The 27,851-nt window shown below is 37.6% G+C and overlaps 1 protein-coding gene across 1 annotated transcript; it reads right to left on the bottom strand.

The window, feature by feature from the left end:
• LOC127239081 (vomeronasal type-2 receptor 116) lies at positions 1-26,410 on the bottom strand. Its single transcript, XM_051207874.1, has 6 exons — positions 26,199-26,410; positions 10,354-10,645; positions 8,811-9,617; positions 5,088-5,303; positions 4,034-4,157; positions 1-929 (listed from the first exon to the last, which is right to left on the bottom strand). The coding sequence occupies exons 1-6, from the start codon at positions 26,408-26,410 to the stop codon at positions 1-3; spliced, it is 2,580 nt and encodes an 859-aa protein (XP_051063831.1).
• Between the last annotated feature and the right edge of the window lie 1,441 nt (positions 26,411-27,851).

The raw sequence follows: 27,851 nt of genomic DNA, 5'->3' as shown, positions 1-27,851 counted from the left end.
CTAGGTTTTGAGAGACTTATTTCTTCTGGGGTGGTTTCTCTCCCTCATATATTGAAGAGAGTTTTTATCTGGTTTTAACAAGATAATGTAGCACTTTGGGGCAAAGATGAAGCCAAGAATTGCTGCACTAGAAGCCAAGATAGAGAAGACTTCCATAGCCACCATGACCTTCCCCTTTGTGCTGTGGTAGACTGGGAGGAATGTGACCCAAACACAGAAGAACACCAGCATGCTGAATGACAAGAATTTTGCTTCATTGAATGTGTCAGGCAGATTTCTGGACAAGAAGGCCATGATGTAACTTCCTAGTGCCAAGGAGCAGAGATATCCCAGAACACAATGGAAAGCAATAGCTGAGCCCTTGTTGCACACAATGATGACATGCCCATATTCAGCATGAGCATCTTGGTCAATGTAGGGTGGGGAGATTCCTAGCCATATGCAACAGAGAATAAGTTGGATGATGGAACAAAAGGGGATGATGAAGTTTGGGGCTCTTGATATTATTAACCACCTCACCACTCTCCCTGGAAATGTGATCCTGAAGGCAATGACCACAGTAATAGCTTTGGCCAAGACAGTGGCAAGAACCACAGTGAATGCACCTCCAAATGTGGTCTGCTGCAGGATACAGGTAACAGTGTTGGGACGGCCAATGAAGAGCAAAGAACAGAGGAAACAGATGGTGAGTGCAATCAGCAAGATGTAACTGAGGGACCGGTTGTTTGCCTTCACAATGGGAGTATCTTTGTGCTTTACAAAGACGCCAAGAACCACAACTGTGAGTGCAGAGAAGCACAGGGCTATACAGGTGAGAATCATCCCTAGGGGGTCTTCATGAGCTAGAAAACTGACAGCTTTCTGGAGACAGTGGTTCTTCCCTCTGTTGGCAAAATGATTTTCTGGACACTTCATACACTGATCCACATCTGGAATGAAAGATGTCAATGTGAGTCTATGATGATTTGATACCTGTTTTAATTATTTTTCCTATTTTCTGCTCATTACCTAAGTAACCTTCCTGTTTTTCTTTGAGACAAAGAAATAAGTACTCTGGTGAATTTTTTAAAAATCATGTTTGGTGGAAAGTATGATTGACCACAGACTGGGAATATCAAAATAAATTTAGGTCTTCAAAAGGCAGGTTTTAAAGTACTCTTTTCTTGAAAATTTGTGAATTTAACATACATGCACATTGAGCTGTATGTGTCATATTTTTATGTCAAAGATTTTACTTTATCTTAGATACTGAACTCCTGAGTCACCACAAGCTTGCACGCAGGTGATATACCTGCCTCCAGGAGGTGCCTCCACCCATGCAATCCAATGGATAGTGTCTCTCCAATAACCACTGATCCACATAACCCCAAACACCCAAAAAGACTCCCCATAATCAGTCATTTCCCATAACCCCAGCAGAGTACATTAGGCATAGGAACAATCCACATTGTTGGAAAAAACAGCAGACTTCACAGACACAAAGCCATATCAGCTGGAAGCAAAGATGAATAAATGTCCATGAAAGTGTATACACAAAAATAAAATTGCAATGTAGCATCAACAGACCTCAATGATCCAATAGCAGCAAAACTGAATTTTCCAACCAATGTGAAACACAATAAAATTCACTTAAAATTTCAACATTAATAATTTAAGGATCTTAAGGAGTAAATGAAAATTTCCTTAAAGATGTTGAGAAAAAGACAAATGAAAATTGGGAGAAATCAATAAATACACTAAATAAAGTATAGAAAGAAAACAAAACACAAATAGCTTAAGTAAATATTTTGATCATTGACAAAAGTTATAGAAACAATAAATAAAGCATAAACTGGGATTGTGGAAATAGAAACACACGATAAACAAATAAGCAAAAAATGTTAAGCGGTAAATGCCTTCTCAGGTCTGCTTTAGCGGCAAAGATCTCCTTTGCAGTAAGGAAGAGGCAAATGTCCCAAAGCTGTGGTGAGTCCACCTGGTTAAACCCTGCCCGTTGGGGAAGGTGGGGGAGGGGGGGAAGGGGGGACGGCTTCTGCCACCTGGGCGAAACCCAGGTAAATCCGCTTCTGACACCAGATAACGCGGTTAAATAAGGATCAGGATAAACAAATAGGCCGAATAGATGTTTATTCAGGGAGAAATAACTTACAACCTAGACAGATGAACACCAGGAAATTCAACCCTACCCTCCGACCTCCTTCCACAGGTAACTCCACCCATGGCTCCACCCCCCAATGGGCGTGGTCAGTGCCACAGAACTATCTCACTGCAAGTACCCGTTGGAAACAGAAGCAAACACCCATAACTAAACACAGCCGAATTAGAATCCAGATGCAGAGAGGGAGGACAAGACCAGGCTGCAGAAATACATAGAGACAGCTGACCAGAACAAGGAGACTGATAGCTGGGAATCCAGCATGGGACTGACTCAGACCCCCTGAACGTGGGTCTCAGCTAGAAGGCATGAGCAGTCTAAGGGACCTCGGGCAGTGGAACCAGGATGTATTTCTGATGCACAAAAGGACTTTGGGGGCACATCCCCCATAGAGAGATACTCCCTTAACCTAGAGACAGGAGAGAAGTCCTAGTCCCTACTTCAAATGACTTGACAGATTTAGATGACCCCTCCTGGAGGGCATCACCCTACATGTGGAGTGGGGATGGATGGGAGGGGAGGGTGGTTGGGGGGCATGAGAGGGTCAGAAAGAGGGAAAGAGGGAGGGAGGGAGAGGTAACTGTGATATGTAAAATAAAAATAAAAAATACATTAATATAAAAAATAAAAATGTTTAAGGTCTGTAAAGGAAAAGGGCCAAGTTATATATAAAGGTAGACCTATTAAAGTTACACCTGACTTCTCAGTAGTGAATATATAAACCAGAAGGACAGACATTTTACAACCACTAATAGACCAGGAAAGCCAGCAAAACTTTCAACAATATATAGAGAAAAGAATGTTCATGACAAATTGTGATTTTAAAAATGCAATCTACAAATCCTGCCCTACAGAATGTACTAGAAGGAAAATTCCAAGCAAAGGAAGTCAGTTACAACCATCATAACACAGGCAACAGATAACCTCCTAGAAGTAAATGCCAAGGACTGGAACACAAAGGGCCACATACTCATCATAAAGTAAATGTTAATACATACAAAAACCTGGAATAACCGACCAACTATTGAAGCAACCACTAGTATCTTATTGCATCACAGTTGGAGTTCAACAACACAAAGTACAGAAAATCTAAAAACTAATGAAATGGAAAAACTCTTAACTGGGCTAAGGAACAAATAAAAGAGAACTTAAAAATAACAAAATTAGAATGTTCCTTTAAGCAATGAAAATGAACCCACCATGAACTTTAGAGACATAATAAAGGCAGTACTCCGAGGAAAGTTTATAACACTAAAAGAATGGAAAAAGAATTTGGAGATAACTCACACAAGTGTCTTAATAGCACACCAGAAATCTGTAAAAAAAATAAGCAAACACACCCAGGAGGAAAGAAACACCCCAAGGAAAGAAAAAACAATCCCCATAAAAAAGCAAAACCAAACAAACAAACACACATAAACAAACAAACAAAAACAACTCAAGGCTGAAATCAATAAAAAACAAAAGAAAACATAAACAATTAAACAAAGTGTTAGTTCTTTAAGTAAATCAACAAGATAGACTAACCCTGCTTCAAACTAATCAAAAGGCAGAAAAACAGAGAATATCCAAGTATTCAAAATGAGAAACAAAAAACAGTTATAACAACAGAATCCAAGGGATAAAGAGAAATATTAGGACAAACTTCAAAAACATGTACTCTACTAAATAGAACAAAACTAATGGAAATGGACAAATTTCTTAATACATACCACATACTAAAAACAAGACAACATGAACAATTTAAAGAGAACTGTAACATGTAAGACAATAGAAAGTCATTAAAAGTTTCCTTGACAAAAACAACACAGAGCAAGATGCTTTCCTCAAAGAATTCTGATATAAATTTAAAGAACGTCTCTGTAAGCCCACATTTACCTGTCTCATTGGAAATCTCATTGTCTGGACAAGAAGTGCAATCATAGCAGCAGACAGCCTTGCCCTCCAGGGCAACTTTCCTGAATCCAGGTCCACATCTCTCATTGCAAACAGAAGGAGGAATCTGGGAAGAACAAAGGACAGGTTTTCAAAGGCTTAAAATTGCATAAGAAACCTGGATATGTAAGATTGTGTATATTGTACAAGTAATTCTTACTATTATTCTTATAAACAAAGAATATGGTTTTAATGGCTAAGTCCATTAAAAAGGCCAATGTGTTTACAGATTGATGAAGAGATTATCACCATTATTATAATTTTAGCAAGTGTTTTCAGAAAATGGATGAATTATGCTAGACACTATGTGGTGGTTTGAATAAAAATCAATGTCCCTCAGTCATGGATATTTAAATGTTTATTTTCCCATTGGTGTCATTAATTGTATTAATGTATTAGATACAGACTTGCTGAAGGAATTAGGCCATTGATGTGCCTTTAAAACATTTATAAATATTCCTTCAATCCCAATTTCCTTTTGCTACTACTTGTGAAGACATTTCCTCTTAGATTGCTACTCCTTGCTCCATGGCTGTGACTTGATATTATGCCTCATTACTACTACACATTCTTCTACCACCTGAACCATAAATGGTAATGAGCTATTTCAAATTATGTTTGGTCATGTTTCATCAAAACTACAAAGTGTAAGTATTACATAGAATGCCAGTCACTGAGCATATGTTTTCAGCAAGACACTGACCATGAGAAGTTTTAGGTATTGAGAATTCCTCCTAACAGATGTCCCAAATTTGTGTTTAGATGACAAGAAGTCATCCATACACAAACATTAACATTCATAATTAAAGTGAAATATTTCCATTCATCAGAATCAAGGAATGAGAAGACAAACTATTAATAGTGGCTTTTTTTTTATTTCCTATAAGTAATTTAATAGTGATAGACCTTGAGTGTGAAAAACAACAGATTACAACAACGAGAAATATATTCTTGGTATCATAGTAAGTTGAAATTATTGAGCTAAAATTCAACACACCTCTGAAAATTTTTCTGGCCATTGTATCATCTGCTCATGTAAAGACAACTGTTGATGTTGGGCAGTATTTGAGGAAAACGTTCCTACTTTCACCTTTAATCCAAGACCCTTGGGAAAATTCCAAAAGTTGAGAATGTCATACTCAGCATCTGATTTCTGTTTCCAATCTAAACTTGTGTTGTCTTCCACAATAATCTTCCTCAGGAAATGGTGAAGCTAAAAAGGGAGGAACTGTGTTAAAGTGCACCCAAGAAGTAGAAAAGAACTTCATCATTGAGTTTTCCTCTTTGGTGTAAATCTCTGATATAAAAAAATAACAGTGTTGTTGATCAATGGTAGCATAAGTGAGTAGAATTCCAGTCTTCCTTTGAATGAGTGGTCACCATCAAGAAAAACTTGGACCAAGCTCAAGAAAGGAATCAGTAGATCCTGAATATGACAAATATCAACTTGAGAATGTAGCCAAACTAATTCATTTTGGAGTAAATTCAGAATTTCAGTGTGTATAATGAGGGAACTGATAACTAAAGGGTGACTAAAACATTCATTTAGAGTTTAATGTAATGTTGTAATGAGCTGTATTATTACTTCTCTTAAGTACTTTCTCCCACAATTACGATTTTGAGAAATATACAAAGTGATTCTGAATTTTTCTTAGGAAAATATGTCCCATGAGACAATTGTGAGATAATTAGTGATTAAAAACTAGATATTGACTGATCAAAATTACTCCTTCCCTCTTGCACCACATTCCTCAGCAAGATTTACACATAGAAGTTGAACTTTGAATTTTTAAAGAAAAAAGAACATAACTGAAAATGGGAATGTTGAACTATGAGTCTTTAAAAGAAGAAATTAAAGGTGATACCAGAAAATGGAAAGATCTCCCATGCTCTTGGATAGGTAGGATCACCGTAGTAAAAATGGTAATCTTACCCAATGCATTCTATTTATTCAATGCTATCCCTATCAAAATACCAGCACAATTCTTTGCAGACCTTCAAAGAACAATACTCAACTATATATGGAAAAACCAAAAACACAGGATGGCCAAAACAACCCTGTACAATAAAGGAACTTCCAGATTCATCACCATCCTGGACTTAGAGCTCTAATATAGAGCTATAGTAATGAAATCAGCTTGATATTGGCAAAAAACAGACAGGCATACCAGTGGAATTGAACTGAAAGCCCTGATATTGATCAACACACCTACATACCTCTGACTTTTTTTTACACAGAAGCTGAAATTATACAATGGAAAAAAACATATTCAACAAATGGTACTATCATAACTGGATGCTGACATGTAGAAGACTGCAGATAGACTATATCTATTGCCATGCACAAAACATGGGTCCAAATGGATCAAAGACTTCAATATAAGTGCAGTCATAATAAACTTCTTACAAAAGAAAATGGGAGATACCCTTGAACTAGTTGGTGTAGGAGACTGCTTCCTGAAAACAAAGGCAGTAGTGATGGGAGATGTCATTTTGTAAATATGTTTCTCTTATTGGTTAATGAATAAAACACTGTTGGCCAATAGGAAAGCAAGATAGGTGGAATTAGGAGACTAGGAGGAAAGAGGAAGGAGTAGGGAGGAGATTCAAAACGGAAGATGTAGAGAGTAGAACGCTGGGCCCTCTCTCTGGTAAGATAAGACCATGTGGAAGTAATTAAATTAATAGAAATAGGTTAATAATTAAAACAGAGCTAGCCGATAAGAAACTAGTAACTGACCAACAGCATTTATATTTAACACAGAGTCTCTGTGTGTTATTTGTGCCTGGTGTGGCAGTGGGACCTTACCAGGCTGGCAGAAAAACCTACTCTTAACACAGTAGTATAGTCATTGAGATCAAGTATCAATAAATGGAACCCCCTGAAACTGAGAAGATTCTGAAAGGCAATGGATACAGTTGAAAAGACAAAACAGCAGCCCACAGAATGGGAAGAGATCTTCACCAACCACACATCTCACAGAGGACTGATTTCCAAAATATTCAAAGAACAGAAGAATCTAGTCACCAAAACACCAAAAAAAAAAAAAAAAAAAAAAAAAATTAAAAAGTGGTATACAGAATTAGAGAATTCTATATAAAGGAACCTAAAAGACACTTACAAAAGTGCTCAACATCCTTATCCATCAAAGAAATCCAACTCAAAACAATTCTGAGATACCATCTTTTTTCCTGTCTGAATGGCTAAAATTAGAAATTCCAATGACAGCTCTTGCTGGAGAGGATGTGGAGAAAGGGGAACACCTTCCTACTGCTGGTGGGAGTGCAAACTTGTGCAGCCATTTTGAATAACAGTATGGCAGTTCCTCAGGAAAATGGGAATCTATCACAGGACCTGGAAATTCCATTTTTATGCATTTCAAAGGATGCACATTCATTCAACAAGGTCATCTGTTCAACTAAGTTCATAGGAGCATTATTTGTAAATGTTAGATCCTGGAAGCAACATAGATGCCCCTAAGTCAAAGAATGGATAAAGAAAGGTGTTACATTTACACAGTGGAGTACTACTCAGTGGGAAAAACAATGAAATCTTAAAATGCAATGGCAAATGGATGGAACTAGAAGAAACCATCCTAAGTGAGGTAACCCAGTCTTTCTGTGTACATGGTATGTACACATTCATATATGGGTTTTAGCATAAAGCAAATGATTACCAACTAATAGATGAAACCTTCAGAGAAGCTAGGATACAAGGAAGACTGTAAGGGAGAAATCCATGTTCCCTTGGAGAAGTGGAAAAGGCATAAGAAGTCGTAAACAAATTGGGAGCTTGGGGAAGGGATGAAGGCTGTAGGAGAAAGAGGAGGAGGACTGATGAGGATGGCGGAGAAGAACCTGAGGGATCAGGAAAATTGAGATGTAAGACGAAGAGAGGAGAGCAATAAAATTAATACAGGGAGCCATTATAGGTTTAAACAGAAATATTGCACTAGGGAAATGTCCAATGATCCACAAGGATGACCCCTACTAAGAATCTAAGTAATAGTGGATAGGCTACCTTAAATACCATTCCCTTAAATGAGACTGATAACTATGTTAAATGCCATACTAGAGTCTTCATCCAGTGGTGGATGGAAGCAAAAGCAGATATCCACTGCTAAGCAGTGAACCCAAATTCTAGAATCCAGTTGCAGAGACAGAGGATTGATCAGAAAAGGGGTAAAGTCCATGTTGGGGAAACCCACAGAAACAGCTGACTCGAGCAGGTGGGAACTCATGAACTCCAGCCAGACAGCTGGGGAATCAGCATAGGTCCAAAACAGATCCCTTTGTAGGTGAGTAACAGTTAGGAGACCTGGGCATTCAATGGACTCTGGGAGCCTATTTCCCATTGGAGTGCAACTATCTCAGACTAAAGAGGAGAGGGCCTAGTCTGTGACCCAAATTATATGACAGATATTGACAATCTCTCATGAAATGCTTCACTCTCCTTGGGTAGTAGATGGTGGTCTGATGGGAATGTCAGTGGGGAGCATGGGAGGATGGGAGTGAGAGGGAACTGGGATTGACAAGTAAAATAAGATTGTTTCTAATTTAAACAAAATAAATTTAAAGAAGTTGATTAATCATTTGATTCATGGAAACTTAGAGACTCTCCTGTGCTTTATAATGAAATTCATAATAGCTAAATCTGTGCCTTAGTGAATCCTCAAATTTTCACATTGCTGGTGTTCCAGTGCAATGGAAGGGACTTTACCTGCCAAGGGAAAAACACCATTGTCATCCCATTTGCATGTGGCTGTAATTGTACTTGTTGAAGACTCATCTCATGAAGACTTTTGGCCACAGCATACACAGCTTTATATATATTGAAGCTCTCTTCATTCATGGCTGTATTAAAAATGTGTCTAGGCAAGAATTCCAAGGAAGCATTGGGTTGGCATATCTCTAAAAGTTGACAATCAAGCTCAGAAAATCGGCACTTAAAGAACAAATGCCACAATTTGGGAAGGTAATTGTCTTCTGGGTATTTATATGGATTAACTCTTCTAATAAAATTGGTGAACTCAATCATTTCTTCATAGTGGTGTTCAAAAATGAAACTCCCATGGAAAGAGTCTAGCATAAAATATTCAGCGTGGTTTGTTGCATCCCATTGAGAATTCATAACCCAGACCTTCTGTGTAAAATACTGTTGCCCTAGATTTCGCATTAATCCTTGAAGAGAATCAGTGTCACCATAAATAATGATTACATTGGCCAGTGATTCTCGTATCTTTTCCAGATTTTTCCAAAATTTATTGGAAAATGAATTCCAGGTGCCTGGGATCATTTCTACAAAAGCCATGCATACTCTACTACTCTGAAACTTTTCTCTTAAATCTGACAGAATATTTGTCCCTCTGTGGTCATCAGGGAGGAGCAGACCAACCCAGGTCCAGTGGAAATGAACCATCAAAGAGACAATGGCATGGGACAGAAATGTGTCTTTGGGAGACATCTGGTACAATGAAGAAAACTGTCCTTGGTTGCTCAATATAGGATCAAAAGGCCCAAAAGTAATCTGAAAAGAACACAGGATAGGAAACAAGGGTATGAACACTGGCATTAAAGATAATCGCAGTAAAAAACAAGTGACATTAGTCAGTTTGAAATTATGTTCACCTTGAATTTAATGACAAATATATCTGACTGAGATTTCCAGTAAATTACTGACACATCTTCCAGATTTAATATCACATCTTGTCTGGTCTATCATATCCTTTTTAAAATTATTTTTTCTTATTTTACATATTGATGCAAGTTCCCTTTCCCTCCCATCCTCTCATGTGCCCTGACTCGCCCACATCCAGTTCCCCACTCTCTGCAAAGGTATTGTGAGGCTTTCCAGTAGGGGGTCATCAAAATCTGTCAAGTCCTTTGGAGTAGGGTTTAGACCCTCCCTCATGCCTCTAGGCTAAGGGAGTATCCCTAGATGGGGAATGTGCTCCCAAAGTCCGTTTGTGCACCAGGAATCCATCTTGGTTCCACTGTGAGGACCCATAGACTTCCCAGGCCTTATAACTGAGACCCATGTTGAGGGGGTCTGGTCAGTCCAATGCTGGTTTTCAGCTATCAGTCTGCAGTGCTATCATATTATTTTTTTATGTTCTAAACCAAATAAATATGGGTTAATCTCCAAGCGTCTGGACAACTGCGCTTTATAGATGTACAAATAAAGTATCTTATTGTTTTCTTTCAAAGACACTTGAAAGTTCCTCTACAGGGATCTAGCTCTCTTATTTCACACTATAACCCACCTGTGGGAATTTGTAGAGTTGCAGGAGTGTCCCTATGTGGGCAGATGTTGTCCATGATGTTCCTGTGAGCACAGCAGCTGCCTTGTTCTCCTTTTTACAGTTGTAATTAGAGAGGGGATTGCTCAGCCCTGTGAGCCAAATAGCAGCATTCATAAGAATTTGAATATCATTGTATGGGACATTATAGAAATCAAACCCCAGAGATATGTTTGGTAGAAGGTATGGATTCTTGTTGATCTCTTCAACAGCAAAGACTAGAGCCAGAAGAAACTGGTAGTTTCTAAAATTATACCTGCATAGATAACATGAAAATACTCAAGACTGCAGAGACTATGGGTATCTACAGATCTCATTCAATATCTTTTCTAGTTCAAATTTTAGTGTTTACTTAAAATCCATAGTTAATCTATATATTCAACTGACTGCAATTCAGAACAGCATATTATCTTGTTAGTGTAAGTTTTTATAAGTGGGTCTCTCAATTTTGAAAGTTCCAAGAGTCATGTCTTTATATATGTTTCTATATTTTATACACTAGCAATTCTCTATAGATATCAACAAAGATACTCACAAACAACAACACCTGCATTGCCTCACTGATATTGGTGAGCAATTGGTGGCCCATTTGCTATGATTAAGTCTATCAATTTCCAAAGAAAATACCCTATTTAATAGGTCCAAAATTAATGGAATACCTCTAGAGATACAGTTTTACTTTGAAAATATTATTTAGTTTGATTTTATAATATTTTGTTACTTGTGTGCATAAATATCTTACTATGTGTGTTTAAGTACAAGAATTTTAAATACTATGTTTGTAAGACAAAGTATAACCTTCAGCAGCAGTCATAGATTTCCAAGTTCTATCAAAAGACTCATTTTAGAGTTCTCACCCCAATAAATACATCCAAGGGTTTCTAGTATATTTTTCCCCATTACAGCACATGATCCCTGAATTACATATACTCTCATATAGTTTCTGAGTGTCTGATCAGGTGGTCTCATTAGTATCTGAAGCCTTTTGCTTTTTACACATCCATTATCTTAATGTCAAAGTTTCCAATTCAGAAAAGATTGTTTTAAGAAACCTAACACACAAGACACAGGCATGGAGAACCTCCATTTTAGTTGGTAGTTATAGGGGTGTTAAAGACACACCATTCCCCCAAAAGAGCCTACCACCACGGCCCTTAGTGACCTTCAGAAAAACAAGGGAATGCCTAGTTGCTAAAGACACTACACCCTTCAGAATGAGGATGTGGATGATCCAATATCTATTTGTCCTGGAACCTCTTCCCAGAGGAGTACCTTTAATAGTTACACAAAGAGCTATGCAAACTTCCTATGTAGAAATGCAAGCAACAGTCTTATCCAATTGTAAGGCAAATAATCCACTAAAAGAGAAACATGACAAGATATTCTGGTAGGTGCATTTACATCATTTATAGCCTTGGAAAACCTATAGTTTACTAATTGTGTTTAAAAGCTCCTAGAGAGGAAGAATTGCAAGCATGGAAAGTTGTATTTTGACAGTTTCCTTTGTCTGGTGAGGCCATAAAGTCAAGAGGAGATCCAATTTCTGCCAATTTACTAAACTAGTATAACCTATAACTGCATTTTAAATACTTAAAATTATATCCACATATGAGTTTTATTATCAACTTGTATCAAAGAAGTAACTTTATGCAGCTACATAGACCATTATATGATGTCACTAATAGATAAAATTTGTGCTTCCTATTAATGCATTTACTATATAACACCTACACCTAAGGCTCAAAGAATATTTTGGAAGAGAAGAAAAATATTAAGAACCAGAGGACCAGGAAATCAGCTGTAATATAATTGGTTTAACACAAAAAAAGAGAACATTAAGTTGGTTGTGGAGTAGGAGGGAGAATTTGGAATAGTTGGGGAATTTTGGAAATTAGAGAGATTGTGATATGTTACATAAAACTCACTAAGAATTACCTAAATATTATTTACAATATTGGAAAAACATTATTATTTTCTTTATGATGGATATATGCACTAAGAAGGAGATTAATTATCCTTATACAACTGTAATAGTTAAGAGATATAAGTGATGCTTGGTATATAGTTGCACAGGAGAGTATTGGCTCTATAGGTGTAACATTAATTTTCTCCTTTGACAGTTTTCAGACCTGATCATGTACAATAAAGTCAGTAGACTGGTAATGGTAGCAGAATTCACAGACACATTAGTAGGAAAGCTTAGAAATCTCAAAATGATTGTATTGTTTTCCAAGTATTTCCAGCATCACATAATTCCCATTACACACCAGTAGAGATATCATTGTTTACTTATTTGATTGCAGTAAATACACAAATTAACAATGAATAATCCAATGTTTTGTTATTCACATCAGATATCAATAGACAAATGTCTGAATTGTTACTGGAGGCAAATGCAGCAATTGGTTGGACACATCTATTCCTATAACTAAGAGTTTGAGAAGAATGATCCCAGAGACCATACCCACTCAGTCTACTCATCACTAGCTGCAAATACCAGCAAGTACTCCCCACAAACTCACAGGTGAATAGACAATTAAAACAGGAATCACATACCAAACACACACTCTGAGAATACAGAGATAAAACAGAAACCAATAAAGAAAATACCAACTTAAATAAGAGAAAAACAGAAATCAGGGCCTGGAAGTATAAACAGCCAAACTCCAGATGCATAGACACCAGGGTAAGAACACAACTGACAATAGTTTCTGCTTAAACCAGAAACAAGTTACCATGCTACAGCAGGCCCTGAACATTCCAGCACAGTCGAAGCACAAGAAAAAAGATCTTAAAACTAATTGTATGAAGATGAGAGTTGTCTTTAAAGAAGAATTCTTTAAATTGCTTTAAAAGTCCAGGCAATGAAACAATTGGAGCAATCCATAAATTCCTTAAAGAAAGCTAAGAAAAACCAGTTGAAGTAAACAAGTAGAATTGTTCAATACCTGAAAAGGGAAATAGAAGCAATGAAGACAACCCACACTGAGGGAAATCTGCCTATGAAAAATTTAAGAATGAAAATAGTAAATACAAAGACAGGCTTCACCAACCAAATAGAAGAGATAAAAGGGAGAAGCTGAGAGAGAGAGAGAAAGAGAGAGAGAGAGAGAGAGAGAGAGAGAGAGAGAGAGAGAGAGAGAGAGAGAAGCTATGGCTTTGAAGATACAATAGAAGAAATGGAAAAATCAGCCTAAAGAAAAGTGTTACATCAAGGTAATCTGGGACACTATAAAAAGACTAAACCTAAGTAATACAAGGATAGGGGAAGAAGAATCCCAGCTGACAGGCAGAGCATATATATTCAACAAAGTCATATAAGGACATTTTTTAACCTAGGAAACAAGAAGAATCCTAAAAAATGTACAATAAGTTTAGAGAACACCAAACAGATGGGATGAGCAAAGAAAGTTCCATTGTGACACAATAAAACAAGAACTATATGGGACAATGAAAGAATATTAGAATTTTCCAGAAAAAAAAGAAGTAAAATATAAAGGGAAACCTTTTAGAATTATAGCTTTTTCACAAACGAGGACTCTCAAAAATTAAAGAATTATGACAGGTGTCTTGCATAATCCAAGAGACTACTGATACCAGATTATTATACCCAGCACAATTTCAGTCATCATACATGGAAATTATTATATGCCATGTAAGTTCAAATTAAATACACACACATATATTTTCATATATAATGATCTCATCATATGGCATGTGCTAGAATGAAACCTGTAATCCAAGGAGGCTTGCAACATCCATTGCTTTCACTACAGTAAATAATAATATCACACTATAAAAATAATTCAGAAAAGAACCCACCACACACACACATACACACACCCACATCCCACCAACATCTCAAACACCACCACCACCAACAACAACATTCTGCTACTGTTGAAACATACCTGAACATCAAAGTCAATATTATTTCAAGGTGAAGGGTCTAAAATAGGTAGAGTGTGGTCATTTTAATATCTATTGAAATATACTTCAAATTAATTTAATCAAAAGAGATGTCAGACACTACACACACATCAAAAGAAAACTGCAAGAATTATTTTCAAGTCTTAGTATCCATAGCCCCAAAACAATATCCTCCACTTTTGTAAAAGAAAAACTACTCCATAGAAATTCACCTATTGACCCTCATACACCCATAATGGGACACTTCAATACCCCAGTATCACTAAACTAAAAGTCATCGAGACATAAACTGAACAGTGAAATGATAGAACAGCAGATGTTAGGAACTGAATGGACCTAACAGATATTTACAGAACATTATATATATAATATATATATATATATATATATATTATATAACCAAGTCCATTTAAATGAAAACAAACATTTATAGACAATATTTGGGAATTTGGGCATCGGTCTTTCCAAACTACTTCCTGCTGGCAAGGGGTGCTGTCATGGGGGATTCTAAGAAGATGCAGAAATCCTGGCTGTAGTCTGCAAGGCTGCTTTGTCCAGCTGTTTTGAATGTAGAATCACCTGGTACTCTGTTTCAGGCGGTCTGGCTTGATCAAACCACATTAGTCTGGAAGGAATCCACAGCTTTTCATTTTCTTTACAGAACATTTTATCCAACCACAAAAGAATGTGGTTTTTTTTCTCAGCGCCTCACAAACTCGCTCTAAAATTGTCCCCATATTCAGACACAAAGCAAGTCTCAATAGATATTAGAAAAGTGAACAACTCAATGAGCCCTATCTAACCATCATGAATTAAAATTGATTAGGTTAAAGCAGTATCCATCCATGGGGAATGTGCCCGCAAAGTCCTTTTGTACACCAGGAATACATCCTGGTTCCACTGTATGAGGTCCCTTAGACTGTTCAGTTCTTCTAGCTGAGACCCATGTTCAGGGGTTCTGAGTCAGTCCCATGCTGGATTCCCAGCTATCAGTCTGGGGGCCCATTAGCTCCTCCTTGTTCAGGTCAGCTGTCTCTATGTGTTTCTGCAACCTGGTCTTGTCCTCCCTCTCTGCATCTGGATTCTAGTTCAGCTCAGCCTTAACCTAGAGGGTTAAGTAGGGAGGGCCTAGTCTCTACTCCAAATGACTTGACAGATTTAGATGATCCCTCCTGGAGGGAATCACCCTACATGTGGAATGGGGGAGGGGATGGGAGGGGAGAGTTATCTGGGTGAAAGTGAGGGTGGGATAGAGGAAAAGTGGGAGGGAGGAAGGGAGGAAGGGAGGGAGGAAGGGAAGGGGAACTGGGATTGATACGTAAAATAAAAATAAAAAAATAAAATTAAAAAAAGAAAACAGAACACTTATTAACTGATGGATACTGAACATTTCTCTAAAGATAAAAAATAGGTTAAGACAGGAAAAAGAAATGAAAGGCTTTCTAAAATTCAATGAAAAGGAGTACAAATTATACACAAAATATGGGACACATTGGAAGATGTAAAAATTGGAATGTACACCCTCATCCTTGGCCCTGCTGGGCCCACTGGTTGAAATGAGCATTGGGCAGTGTGTGGGTCCAACACCTTCTCCATCTTCTTGGAACTTCCTGGGTCAGCTCTGAGCATACTGGACCCATCTTTCCGTGATGGACCACCTTGAGCCTGCACTCACCTAATCTTTGAGCCCCATCACCTGCCTTCTGCCTGAGGTGAGTGTGGAACTAGACCAGGCTGAATCTTCACACATCTTTTCCTGGGAACTCCCTGGGATAGTTCCGCATCTCACTCCCCACTATAACCTTGGCCTGAGGGTTTCAGTCCTGGTACTCCTGACAATACATCACCCAGACCCTGCCTTCCCCTCATACTTGGCCCTCCACTGCTCAAGGTGAATGATTGGTCAGAGAGCAGAGGTCCAACACACCCTCCATCTCCTTGGAACTTCCTGTTTCAGCTCTGCAATACTGAATCTTCCTATCCATGAGGGCCCATCTTGAGCCTGCACTCACCTGATCTTTGGGCCTCATTGACTGTCCTCTGACTGAGTGCTTGAGACCATCCTGAACCTGCCTTCCCCACATCATTGGCCTTGCTGTGGCCTCTGCTTGAGAGACATCCAAGAGAGCTCGGATCATGCAGAATTACAGACATTGAACTCCTGTCCCACCTACACCCATCGGGAGAGCATGGTAGAGAGAGAGAGAAACAGACTACACCTTCATCCACTGGAGGATGCAATGGAAAGATGGCAATACAAGAAAACACCCAACAATAGAAAGACCAGTATGACAACATCAGAATCTAGGGATTGTTACACGCTGTTTTTCCTGCTTGTCTGGTCCCACCTCCTCTCCAGTTCCAAATAATACACAGAGACACTGAATTAGATATAAGGCTGTTGGCCTCTTATTAGCATTTCTTATTGGCTATTTCTATTAAGCCATTTCTATTAATCTAAGTATTTCCACGTATTCTTACCGTACTGGAGAGAGGGGCTGGCATTTTGTTCTCCTCATCGTACATCTTGAATCTTCTTCCTACTACTGCTTCTCTCCTCCTTGTTTCCTAGTCCTACCTATCTTGCTTTCCTATTGTCCAACAGTGCTTTATTCAATAGCTAATAAGAGAAACATATTTACAGAAAGATATATCCCATCATCTCTTCTGTCTAAAATAAAAAGAAGGGTTTTAACTTTAACATAGTAATGTATATAAAACGAAAACAGTTATCAATTAAGAACCATAGTTAACAATGTTCAGTCCATTAACATCTAGCAAGATTTAAAGAAAAATATTCTATCATCTATCCTATCCTTGTGAGTCTAGTCTTTTTTTTTAATTTATTATTTTACATGTCGATCCCAGTTCCCCCTCCCTCCCTCTCTCCCTTCCTCCTTCCCTCTTACCCTCTTTGTCCCCTCGCATGCACCCTGACCACCCTCCCCTTCAATCCCCCTACCCCAATTCCACATGTAGGGCAATGCCATCCAGGTCTAAAGTCTTATATGTAACTTAACTTTAATACTAAGGAAAACTATAACCATAACTATCTGTCTTCAACTCCATCAAAGACCACAGATGGATAATATAAAAACTCTAGAAATGACAGAGACAACTCACTGCTTGATCAGTCACCCACAGTTCTTCTGTAATGTTTCATCTTCATCCTATAGGCCAAAGTGTGTCTGGCAGACTCCTCAGCAAAGCAGGAAACTTTAAACTGTCCATCTGTAATGGTAGTTTGTCAGGCACTTTCTTCTGTGTCCTGTAGACTGTCTGGCAGACACTTCCATGAAGCAGGAACTCTGTAGCAATGTCCATCTTGAATCATCAGTCACCTTTCTGTGGTTCCTGCATGTCCAGTTTATACAGCATAAAGTCAAGCAGTCCAGACAAGAGCAGTATCTTTCCTAAATGGCTAGTCTTGCCATATTGAAAACAAACTCCATAATGCGTTTCTTCAAGGTCCATATATCTTTCTGATGCAATGGTGTTTCCAGGAGCAGTTATGTCTCACCGTTAATAAAAACCCCAAATCATTTTAAATGTCATATTCTGTAACAGGTCTTTGAAAGGTTTGAATAATGCCTATTTATCTCAAATACATCTTGAAAACCTAATTAACTTAACTCTAAGTTTTGACTATCATAGGTAACTATCTATAATCTGTGCTAAATTATACATTACATTTTAAATGAGCTATATAAACACAATACCTATACAAGAGGAGAAATATACATATCACAAAATTGACCTTAAATTTGTATCAATAAATGGAAATCCATTCCAAAACACAGTATTCATATCTATACCATAATCCCCTTTTTATCTTTAAAAAGAAATTGGTTGTGGTCATCAACATTTATAACCAACTCCAATGAAATGAAAACAAACATTTATAAACAATACTTGGGAATTAGGGCATAATTCTTTCCAAACTGCTTCTTACTGGTAAGGGGTGCTATCATGGGGATCCTAAAAAAAAAGCAGAAATTCTGGCTGCAGAGGTCTGCAAGGCTGCCTTGCCCCAGCTGTTTTGAATGTTATATCACCTGGAACACTGCTTCAGGGGGTCTGGCTTGATCAAATCATGTTAGTCTGGAAGGAATCCATAGCTTTTCATTTTCTGTGAAACAAAAATAGAAATCCTTTTCCCCAGTAACCTGTCCTTGGACTTAAACTTTGAAGTCAAAGCATGTTTAAAATATATAAATTTGTTTTAACAGTTGTTGCTATTTACTCAGCAGTCAAACAATTTAAAGACAATAGAATAGCATACAGTATCCAGAATCTTTTTGTGCTTTCCATCTTCACATGACTTTTTATTACTCTCTTTCTTCTACTTCTATTTTTTCACTTTTTGAGAAAGGGTTACTCTATATAACTTGTATCTGTCCTGGAATTAACTGTATACCAGGTTTAGTTTGAAATCACAGAGATCTGCTTGCCTCTGTCTCCCAAGTGCTGGAATTAAAGGCGTGAGCCACCACACTCAGCTACTCTTTCTTATTATTCCTTTTTAAACCATAATATCCTGTTTCATTTTCTCTTTCAAGCCTACGTATATTTTAAAACACAGTGTAAACCTTTAGAAGTTTTTCTTAATCTGAATATGTCTTTAATTTAAATCTTTATCTTTTTATGGCCATGAGTCTTTTATCTGGTAAACAACAACATTGCTAAAATGAAAGCCACAGCTGTATTAGCCTCCACAGTTTATTCAAGATGGTGGCAGGTACTTTTACTGCCAGAACTGAGAGCTGTGTTCACTGCCTTAGTCTACGCTGCCATCCAGCAGTATGTTGCCAGCTTGGAGATGTGATCACTGCCATTGCCAGTTCTCATACACACCATTAAGTTGTTAGCAGAGCTCTTTAAAAGCAGTGTTTTTTTTCCCACTTATGCTGAGTCAGGAAATCTCCCTTAAAGGTGTCACACAAGTCTCTGTCTCTAGCAAAACAGAGACCAACTGAGAAAAATGATGCTATCAAGAAGCCTTGCTTGTACCTGTCCTTTTGTTTCTAAAACCGCTTTGTAAGCTTTTGTCACGTTTTAAGTGAAAGTTTTTAGTAGCCACACTGAAGGCACCATTTTGTTAAGAGTATGTTTTTCCTGCCAGTCTGGTTCCACTGCCTTCCCAGCCCCAAATAAGATACAGAGATACTGTATTAGATATAAAGTTGTTGGCCTGTTATTAGCATTTCTTATTGGCTAGCTTTGTCTTAAATATTAAGCAATTTCTATTAATCTAAGTATTTCCACATGGTCTTATCTTACCGGAGAGAGGGCCTGGAATTCTGCTTTTCCTGTCCTATATCTTGAATCTCCTCCCTACTACTTCCTCTCTCCTCCTTGTCTCCTACTCCCACCTATTTTGCTTTCCTATTGGCCAACAGTGCTTTATTCATTAAACAATAAGAGAAACATATTTATAGAATGACATCCAGTCAAGGGACTCTATACCAACTAGAACTGAACACACTAAAGCAGATGAAGCAGAAGAAGAGAACTACTTAAAAAATAACTTCATAGAAATGATAGAAGCCCTGAAAGATGATATGAGAAAATCCCTAAAAGTAATGGAAGGAAAAACAAACAAAAATTTGGAAGAAGTAGAGGAAAAGACCAAGGCCCCCCCCACAAAATGCAAGAAATGAAGAGATCTCTTAAAGAGACAAAGGGAAGCCAAGAAAAAACAATCAAACAGATGAAGGAAAAAATCCAAACAGTTCAACACCTGAAAACTGAAATAGAGACAATAAAAGAAAAACACAAACTGAGGGAATGCTAGAAATAGAAAAACTGGGTAAATGAACAGTAAGTACAGATGCAAGCATAACCAACAGAATACAAAGGACTGAGGAGAGAATCTCAGGAGCTAAATAAACTTGAAGAAATAGATTCACCCACCAAAGAAAATATTAAATTCAACAAATCTTTAATAGAAAACACCCATGAAAAGTGGGACATTGTTGAAAGACCAAACCCAACAATAATAGGCATAGAAGATGGTGAAGAAGCCCAGCTCTTCATATTCATATTTGTTGAAACATATTCAACAAAAATCATTGAAGAAAAATTTCTCAATCTGATGAATGTACAACAAGCATACAGATCACACACACACACACACACACACACACACACACACACACTCACACACACACACACACACCACAAAAAAAAAACTGGAACAAAAAGAAAAAGTCCCCTCACCACATAATCAAAACACCTAACATACAGAATAAATAAAGAATATTTAGAGCAGTGAAGGAAAAAGGCCAGGTAACATACAAAGACAGAACTATAAAAATTATACCTGACATCACCATGGAAACTCTGAAGGCCAGAAGGTCCTGGACAGATGTTCTACAAATACTAAGAGTCTTTGGATGCCAGCTCAGGCTACTATACCCAGAAAAACTCTCAATCACTATAGATGGAGAAAACAAGTTATTCAATGACAAAGCCAGATTTTCATAATATATATCCATGAATCCAGCCCTACAAAAAGTTCTGGAAGGAAAACTCCAACCCAAGGAAGTTAACTTCACTCACAAAGACAAAGGAAATAGATAATTCCACTTTACCAGAACACAAAAGAAAAAATGGGGCAAATATATTCACAATACCACCACCAACAACAAATCTAAAGCAGACACGAATTAACAATCAGTGGTCCTTACTTTACCTCAATATTAATGGTCTTAACTCGACTGTAAAAAGACACAGGCTAACAGAATGATAGGAAGACAGAATCCATTCTTCTGCTGCATTCAAAAAACAAATCTAAGCTTCAAAAACAGACACTACTTCAGGGTAAAGGGTTTGGAAAAGATCTTCCAATCAAAAGGACCCAAGAAGCAAGCAGATGAAGCTATCCTAATATTTCACAATTTTGACTTCAAACCAAAATCAATCAGAAGATCTGAGGGTCATTTCACATTAATTACAGGAGAAATCAATCAGTACAAAGTCTCAATTCTGAACATCTATGCCCCAAATCTAAAGGCACCCACAGTTGTAAAAAAAAAAAAAAACACTACTAAAACTCAAAGCTCACATAAAACCTCACACACTCATAGTGGGAGAATTCAAAACACCATTCTCACTGCTAGGATGGCACTAGAAGGTATATTCTTTTGTGTTTGAATGGAATGTTCTATAGATGTCTATTAAACCCAGTTGGGACATACCTTCTGTTAGTTCTTTTGTTTCATTGTTAACTTTCAGTCTGATAGTTGTGTCCAGTGGTTAGAGTGGGGTGTTGAATTATCCCACTCTAAGGACCACTGTCTTTGTGAGTGAAGTTAACGTCCTTGGGTTGGAGTTTTCCTTCCAGAACTTTTTGTAGGCTTCATCCCTGGGTTGCAGGAATGGTTCAACATACAAAAGTATATCAATGTGAACTATCATATAAACAAACAGGCAAAGAAAAAGCATATGATCATCTCACTAGATGATGAAAAAGCGTTTGACATAATTCAACACCCTTTCATGACAAAAGTCTTGGAGAGATCAGGGACAACAGGAACATACCTAAACATAACAATAGCAGTGTACAGTAAACCAGCAGCCAAAATCAAAAGATGAGACTGTCCACTCTCTCCATATCTCTTCAATATTGTACTTGAAGTTCTAGCTAGAGCAAAAAGACAACAAAAGGAGATAAAGGGGATACAAATAGGAAGATTTCAGTCTTTCACTATTTGCAGATGATATGATAATTTACCATAAGTGACCCAAACAACTATCAGGGAAATGGGAAATCTTAGATCTGATAAACTCCTTCAGCAATGTGATAGGATTCAAGATTAACTAAAAAAAAAAAAAAAAAAGTAGCCCTACTGTATAGATGATAAAGGGACTGAGAAAGAAATCAGAAAAAAAAAATCACACTTTACAATAGCTACAAAAAAGAACATAAAATATCTTGGGGTAATTTTAACCAAAGAACTAAAAGACCAATATTGCAAGAACTTTGCGTCCTTAAAGAAAGAAATTAAAGGAGATAACCGAAAATGGAAAGATTTCCCATGCTCTTGGATAAGTAGGATAAACAGTAAAAATGGCAATCTTGCCAAAAGCAATCTACAGTTTCAATGCAATCCCAATCAAAATTCCAGTACAATTCTTCACTGACTTTGAAAGGATAATAATCAACTTTATATGGAAAAACAAAAGACCCAGGATAGCCAAAACAACCATGTACAATAAAGAAACTTTAGGAGGCATTGCCATGCCTGACTTTTATCTCTACTATAGAGGTATAATCCTGAAAGTAGCTTGGTATTGGCACAAAAATAGACATATAAACAAATACAATCAGATAGAAACTCCTGATATTAAGCCATACTCCTATGAACACCTCACTTTTGACAAAACAGCCACAATTATACAGTGGAAGGAGGAAAGCATCTTCAACATATGGTGCTGCACAACTGGATGCTGTTATGTAGAAGACCGCAGATAGACCCATGTGTATTGCCATGCACAAAACTTAAGTCTAAATGGATCAAAGACCTGAACATAAATTCAGCCACACCGAACTTCTTAGAAGTGAAAGTGGGAGGTACCCTTGAAGGAATTGGTACAGGAGACCAATTTCTGAACATAACATCAGTATCACAGACACTGAGGTAGACAATTATTAAATGGGACCTCCTGAAACTGACACGCTTCTGTAAGGTAAAGGACACAGTCAAGAAGACCAAATGGACTGAGCAGTCTAAGGGACCTCAGACAGTGGAGCCAGGATGTATCCCTGGTGCACAAAAGGACCTTGCTAACACATCCCCCATGGAGGGATAACTGCCTTAACCTAGAGACAGGAGAGAAGCCCTAGTCCCTACTTCACATGACCTGTCAGATCTAAATGACCCCAACTGGATGGCATTCCCCTACACATGGAATTGGGGTGGGGGATGGGAGGGGAGGGTGTTTAGAGTGCATGTGAGAGGGCAGAGAGGGTAAAAGGGAGGGAAGGATGGAGGGAGAGGGAACTGGGATTGACATGTAAAATAATAAATTAAATAAAAAATGCTATGACCCCAAAATTTAAGTTCAAGGACAAGTTACTGGGGAAAAGGATTTCTATTTTTGTTTCCACAGAAAATGAAAAGCTGTGGATTCTTTCCAGACTAATGTGGTTTGATCAAGCCAGACCACCTGAAATAGAGTACCATGTGATCCTACATTCAAAACAGCTGGACAAAGCAGCCTTACAGACTACAGCCAGGATTTCTGCTGCATTTTAGAATCCCCCATGACAGTGCCCCTTACCAGCAGGAAGTAGTTTGGAAAGAACGATGCCCAAATTCCCAAATATTGTCTATAAATGTTTGTTTTCATTTAAATGGACTTGGTTATATAAAATAAATAAATAAAAAAATTGTCAGAAACTGGAAGCAACCAGATGTCCCTCAACCAAAGTATGGAGGAAATATTGTGTTACAGATTGAGGGAGAAGGAACTGGGATCAATATGTAAAACAAGAAAGAATAATAATAAAAAGGGAAAAATATGGTACACTTACACAATAAACTGCTACTCAAGTGTTCAAAAACAACATCATGAATATTGAAGGCAAATGTATGGAATTAGAAACAAATCATGTTGAATGAGGTAGCCCAGACTCAGAAATACAAATATGATATGTATTCACCATATTTGTTATTAGTTGTTGAATGAATAATAATCAAGCTAGAATTCATAGACTAAGAGGGGTTAGGTAAACAGAAGGTTTCTAGGGTAGGAATACATGCATATGCATCTCCATGGACAGGGGAAATAGAATGGATTATTAGAACTTATTTGGGGCATGTGGGTATAGGAGCAGGAAGATTCAGGTGGCAGTAAAGGGATGGAGAGTAAGTGCAGGGAGAGACATTTGGGGAGAATTGTTAGAAGCCTACTACTGTGGAAACTTTCTGGAATAGTGAGAAGGACCCTAGTGAGGATCTCTAGTAACAAATGATATGGAGTAAGACCAGGCCATCTTCTGTAGCCAGGCAAAGCTTCCAGAGGTAGGTCAGTATGTTTGTGGTAGAATTGTTGGCCCAACTGATCTGCTTGTGATTCCCAAACAACCCAGGGTGATGCTAGGAGAGAGGATCACTCTCCAAAATCAAACATCAGGGCAACAGCCACAAGGTTTACTAAATATAAAGCAGTCAAGATGTTGCCTCCATGGAGCTTTAACCTCTATGTTATAATCTCTTTGGTGAGGGAAAATCCTTCATATTCTACGTAAACATAAACACCAACCAGCCCCAAAATCTTTGATCTATAATCTGTTCTGAGTGCAAGTTATGTTGGGAAATGGTGAGCAGAACATGCACATCTTGTGGGAGGTATCAACCAATGACTGGTATAACTTGAGGTCCTTTCTACAAGAGGAAGCTTATTACCAATATCTCTGAATGGCCAGAAACAATGGGTAGTACTGAGCCTAGGATCGAGCCCAACAGGACTGGAAAAAAAATCACTGAAATGATTTTGCTCTATTTGCTTTACTCATAGATCAGTTCATTGTGCAATTGTCAACAGTAAGGCTAACTGGAGGCAGATGGAAGTTCCACATCAAAAACTTATGTGAGGACGCTGATTTGGAGGTCTGTATCAAATCCCTCTTCTCAGAGCTCAGCGAAACACATTGAGAAAGAGGCAGAAATCTTAGTAGAGGCAGATAGCATGGGGGAAACCAAGGTAATATGGACCGCTGTATCAATATGAGTAGTGCTCATATTGGGGCATAGGTTCTAAAGCTGAAATCAAGGGACCTTCATGGATTGCCACCAGGTCCTCAGAGTATATGTTATAGCTGTCAGTTTTGTATTTATCTGGGATGCTTAACCATCAGAGAAGTTATGTCACTGACTCTTTTCCCTGCTCTCAGCAAACTTTTATTCTTATAGGGTTTCCTGTTCCAGTCTTAATATGAGATCTTTATTTCTTGTCTTTGTGTGTGTGTGTGTGTGTGTGTGTGTGTGTGTTTTGGTCATGTTTGGATGTTGTCTCTTAGACGCCTGCTCCTTTCTGAAGGGAAATTAAGGTGGAGTGAATTGGAGAAAGGGGATGTAGGGGGAAGTAGTTGATAGGAAATATTTTGTAGGAGATTCTCATCATAACTTTTTATAATAATAATAGTATCCTCCATCTCACATATTGTTTAATATTGTTTCTGACATAAGACACAGCCCTATGTGACCACCATCCCAGTCAATGTTTCATATGAACAATTAAATGAGAATTTGAAAAAAAATAGAAATTCATGATCAAATAGGTAAATGGTAAACATGTGTGATAGGAAATAATTAGAAGGCAAAGGATATAATATGACACTCCAACACAGGCAGAGTCATTTGAAAGTAAAGTAGTATGCCCAAATTCTAAATCTGATATCTCTGATCCAGAATCAATGGTATCTATACAGGCAGGTCTTTACACTCTAGCATCATATCATGCACTCAGAATATATAGCTTTCAGTGGTATCAACCTTTCTCACAGGAGCACAGCTGCTCTTGTAGAATGCCCTTAAATACTAGGTCAAACTTGGAAAAAAACAATCCTTACTGAGGATGATATAACATAGAAAACTTGCAATACCTTTTGGCAGTAAATACATAGCAAATTCAACTCACAATATTACAAACATCAAGTTTGAAAACAAACAAAACCAATATAATTTTTCTCACAACCTCTTCTTGTGTTATGAACAAAAATGATGTGAACAGGAACTTGCAATAAAATAGATTGGTAAATATAAGACAGGTTGTCATGATGAAAAATACAGGGAAAATAGAAGTTTGAATCCATACATCACCATGTAATAGGAAATATGAATTCAACAGAATACATGGATAATGATACTTACTGCATGAGGAAGTCTTTCAAATAGTGTGGCAGATATGCATGTGAAAATTTCATGCCTGTGTAGTATATATGAAGAGGGAAAAATACACCAATCACCACATCGCCTTCTTGGTGAAAGTCTTCCTTGATTTTATAGTAGCACTCATCAGTGCTATAGGCAACCACAAGATTGGGTATCAGGAGAAACCCATTGAAAAAGATCCACAAGAACATTCTATTAACAAATGTGATTTCAAGCTGTAAATATGCTAGATGCAGACACTAAGGTGTCCAAGAGACATAAAAACAACTTATGTTTGTGGACATATGTATTTTTACAATTGTTCATGAGTGAGATTGTCACACTAATCAATATAAGCTCTTTCTGATATCCCCTTCCCTGATGCTACTGAGAATTCTAGAATCCTTTCTTCTTCCCTCAGGCTATGCATCTGAGGTCCTGTATTCAGGTGAAAAACAAGCTAGAAAATGTGTTTGTGGATCATATTTTCCAGCCGCAGGCAGCATGGCTTCAGAACTAAGGGATAAACACGCGTTAGAGTGATTTTGTCACAGTATGAAGAATACACTTTTCATATGTAAACATCTGAGGTTGAGGTAAACATGTTACATCAGAGGTTGCTGTGCTGGAGAAAATAGGGAGTAAAGAGAGATGCCCAAAACAGGCCCAAAATTAAGGAATCCATCATGCTTTGTAAAAGCCAAAGTTAACCAGCTGAAGTAGTCTTTATATAAGGATTCTAGGAGTCTAAGGATTTCATTTTACACTATGTCTACATCTACACATGAATGTTATGTGTACACACAATTCAATTTTTAATATCCAGGGACACCATGATTTTAAAGGAGACAATGGGCAAGAGCTCAGTGATGAATAACTTTTGAGATAACTTGGACACAATTATGAAGCAAGAATCATACACATTGATATAAACTTTATCCTATTTTAAAAATTTCATATATTTCTTTTCCCATGAGAAAGGAAAGGCCCTTCAGGCAAAAGTGGGCAAAATATATAACCGTATTGCTGTTCAAAACCAAAGACAACAATTGGGAGTCTTCCTTGCCCATTTTTTTAAAGACTCTCAGAATTTCCTTTTATGATATGTCTCTGTTAGCAGTATGATGTTAATACTGGAAATCCAGTTATTTCTCAATTTGTAAAATCTATGGTTCTCTTGATTCTTCTGTTCCAAATGAACCATTTATTTTCAGTGCAACAATCATGTTCCCTGTTTACATTCTGAACACTGAACTTATATATTACTACAGCCCCTTTTCACCCTTGTAATTCTATAAATCAAGCACATTTTCTCATTATCCATTCTGGCAACTAGAGTACTAGGTTCATCTACAGTTTATTCCATCTTTGTACAAATGGATGTTTGAGAAGTCCATGTCTTTTCTCCATCAAAGATAATGGCTGAAAAACATCTTAATGCATCCTTTTACCCAAATACTGAATGAAACACTCATGAGTAGGGCTTTATTTCTTAGTCCACAAAAGTTTAGAGCTATGGACTGTGCACTATGCTATAGCAGGGATGGATATTCAATCCAATAAATAACCTCCCCTATATATTTAAATAACTTCATCTCTCATTATGATTTTGGCAAAACTAATAACATCCTGCATTCCTCTGCTTCAAATGTA

This window comes from Phodopus roborovskii, unplaced genomic scaffold (genome assembly GCF_943737965.1).
Source record: "Phodopus roborovskii unplaced genomic scaffold, PHOROB, whole genome shotgun sequence".
NCBI classification, from domain to species: domain Eukaryota; kingdom Metazoa; phylum Chordata; class Mammalia; order Rodentia; family Cricetidae; genus Phodopus; species Phodopus roborovskii.
The sequence above is the reverse complement of the archived record's forward strand: the minus strand, read 5'-3'. Positions and strand labels throughout refer to the sequence as shown.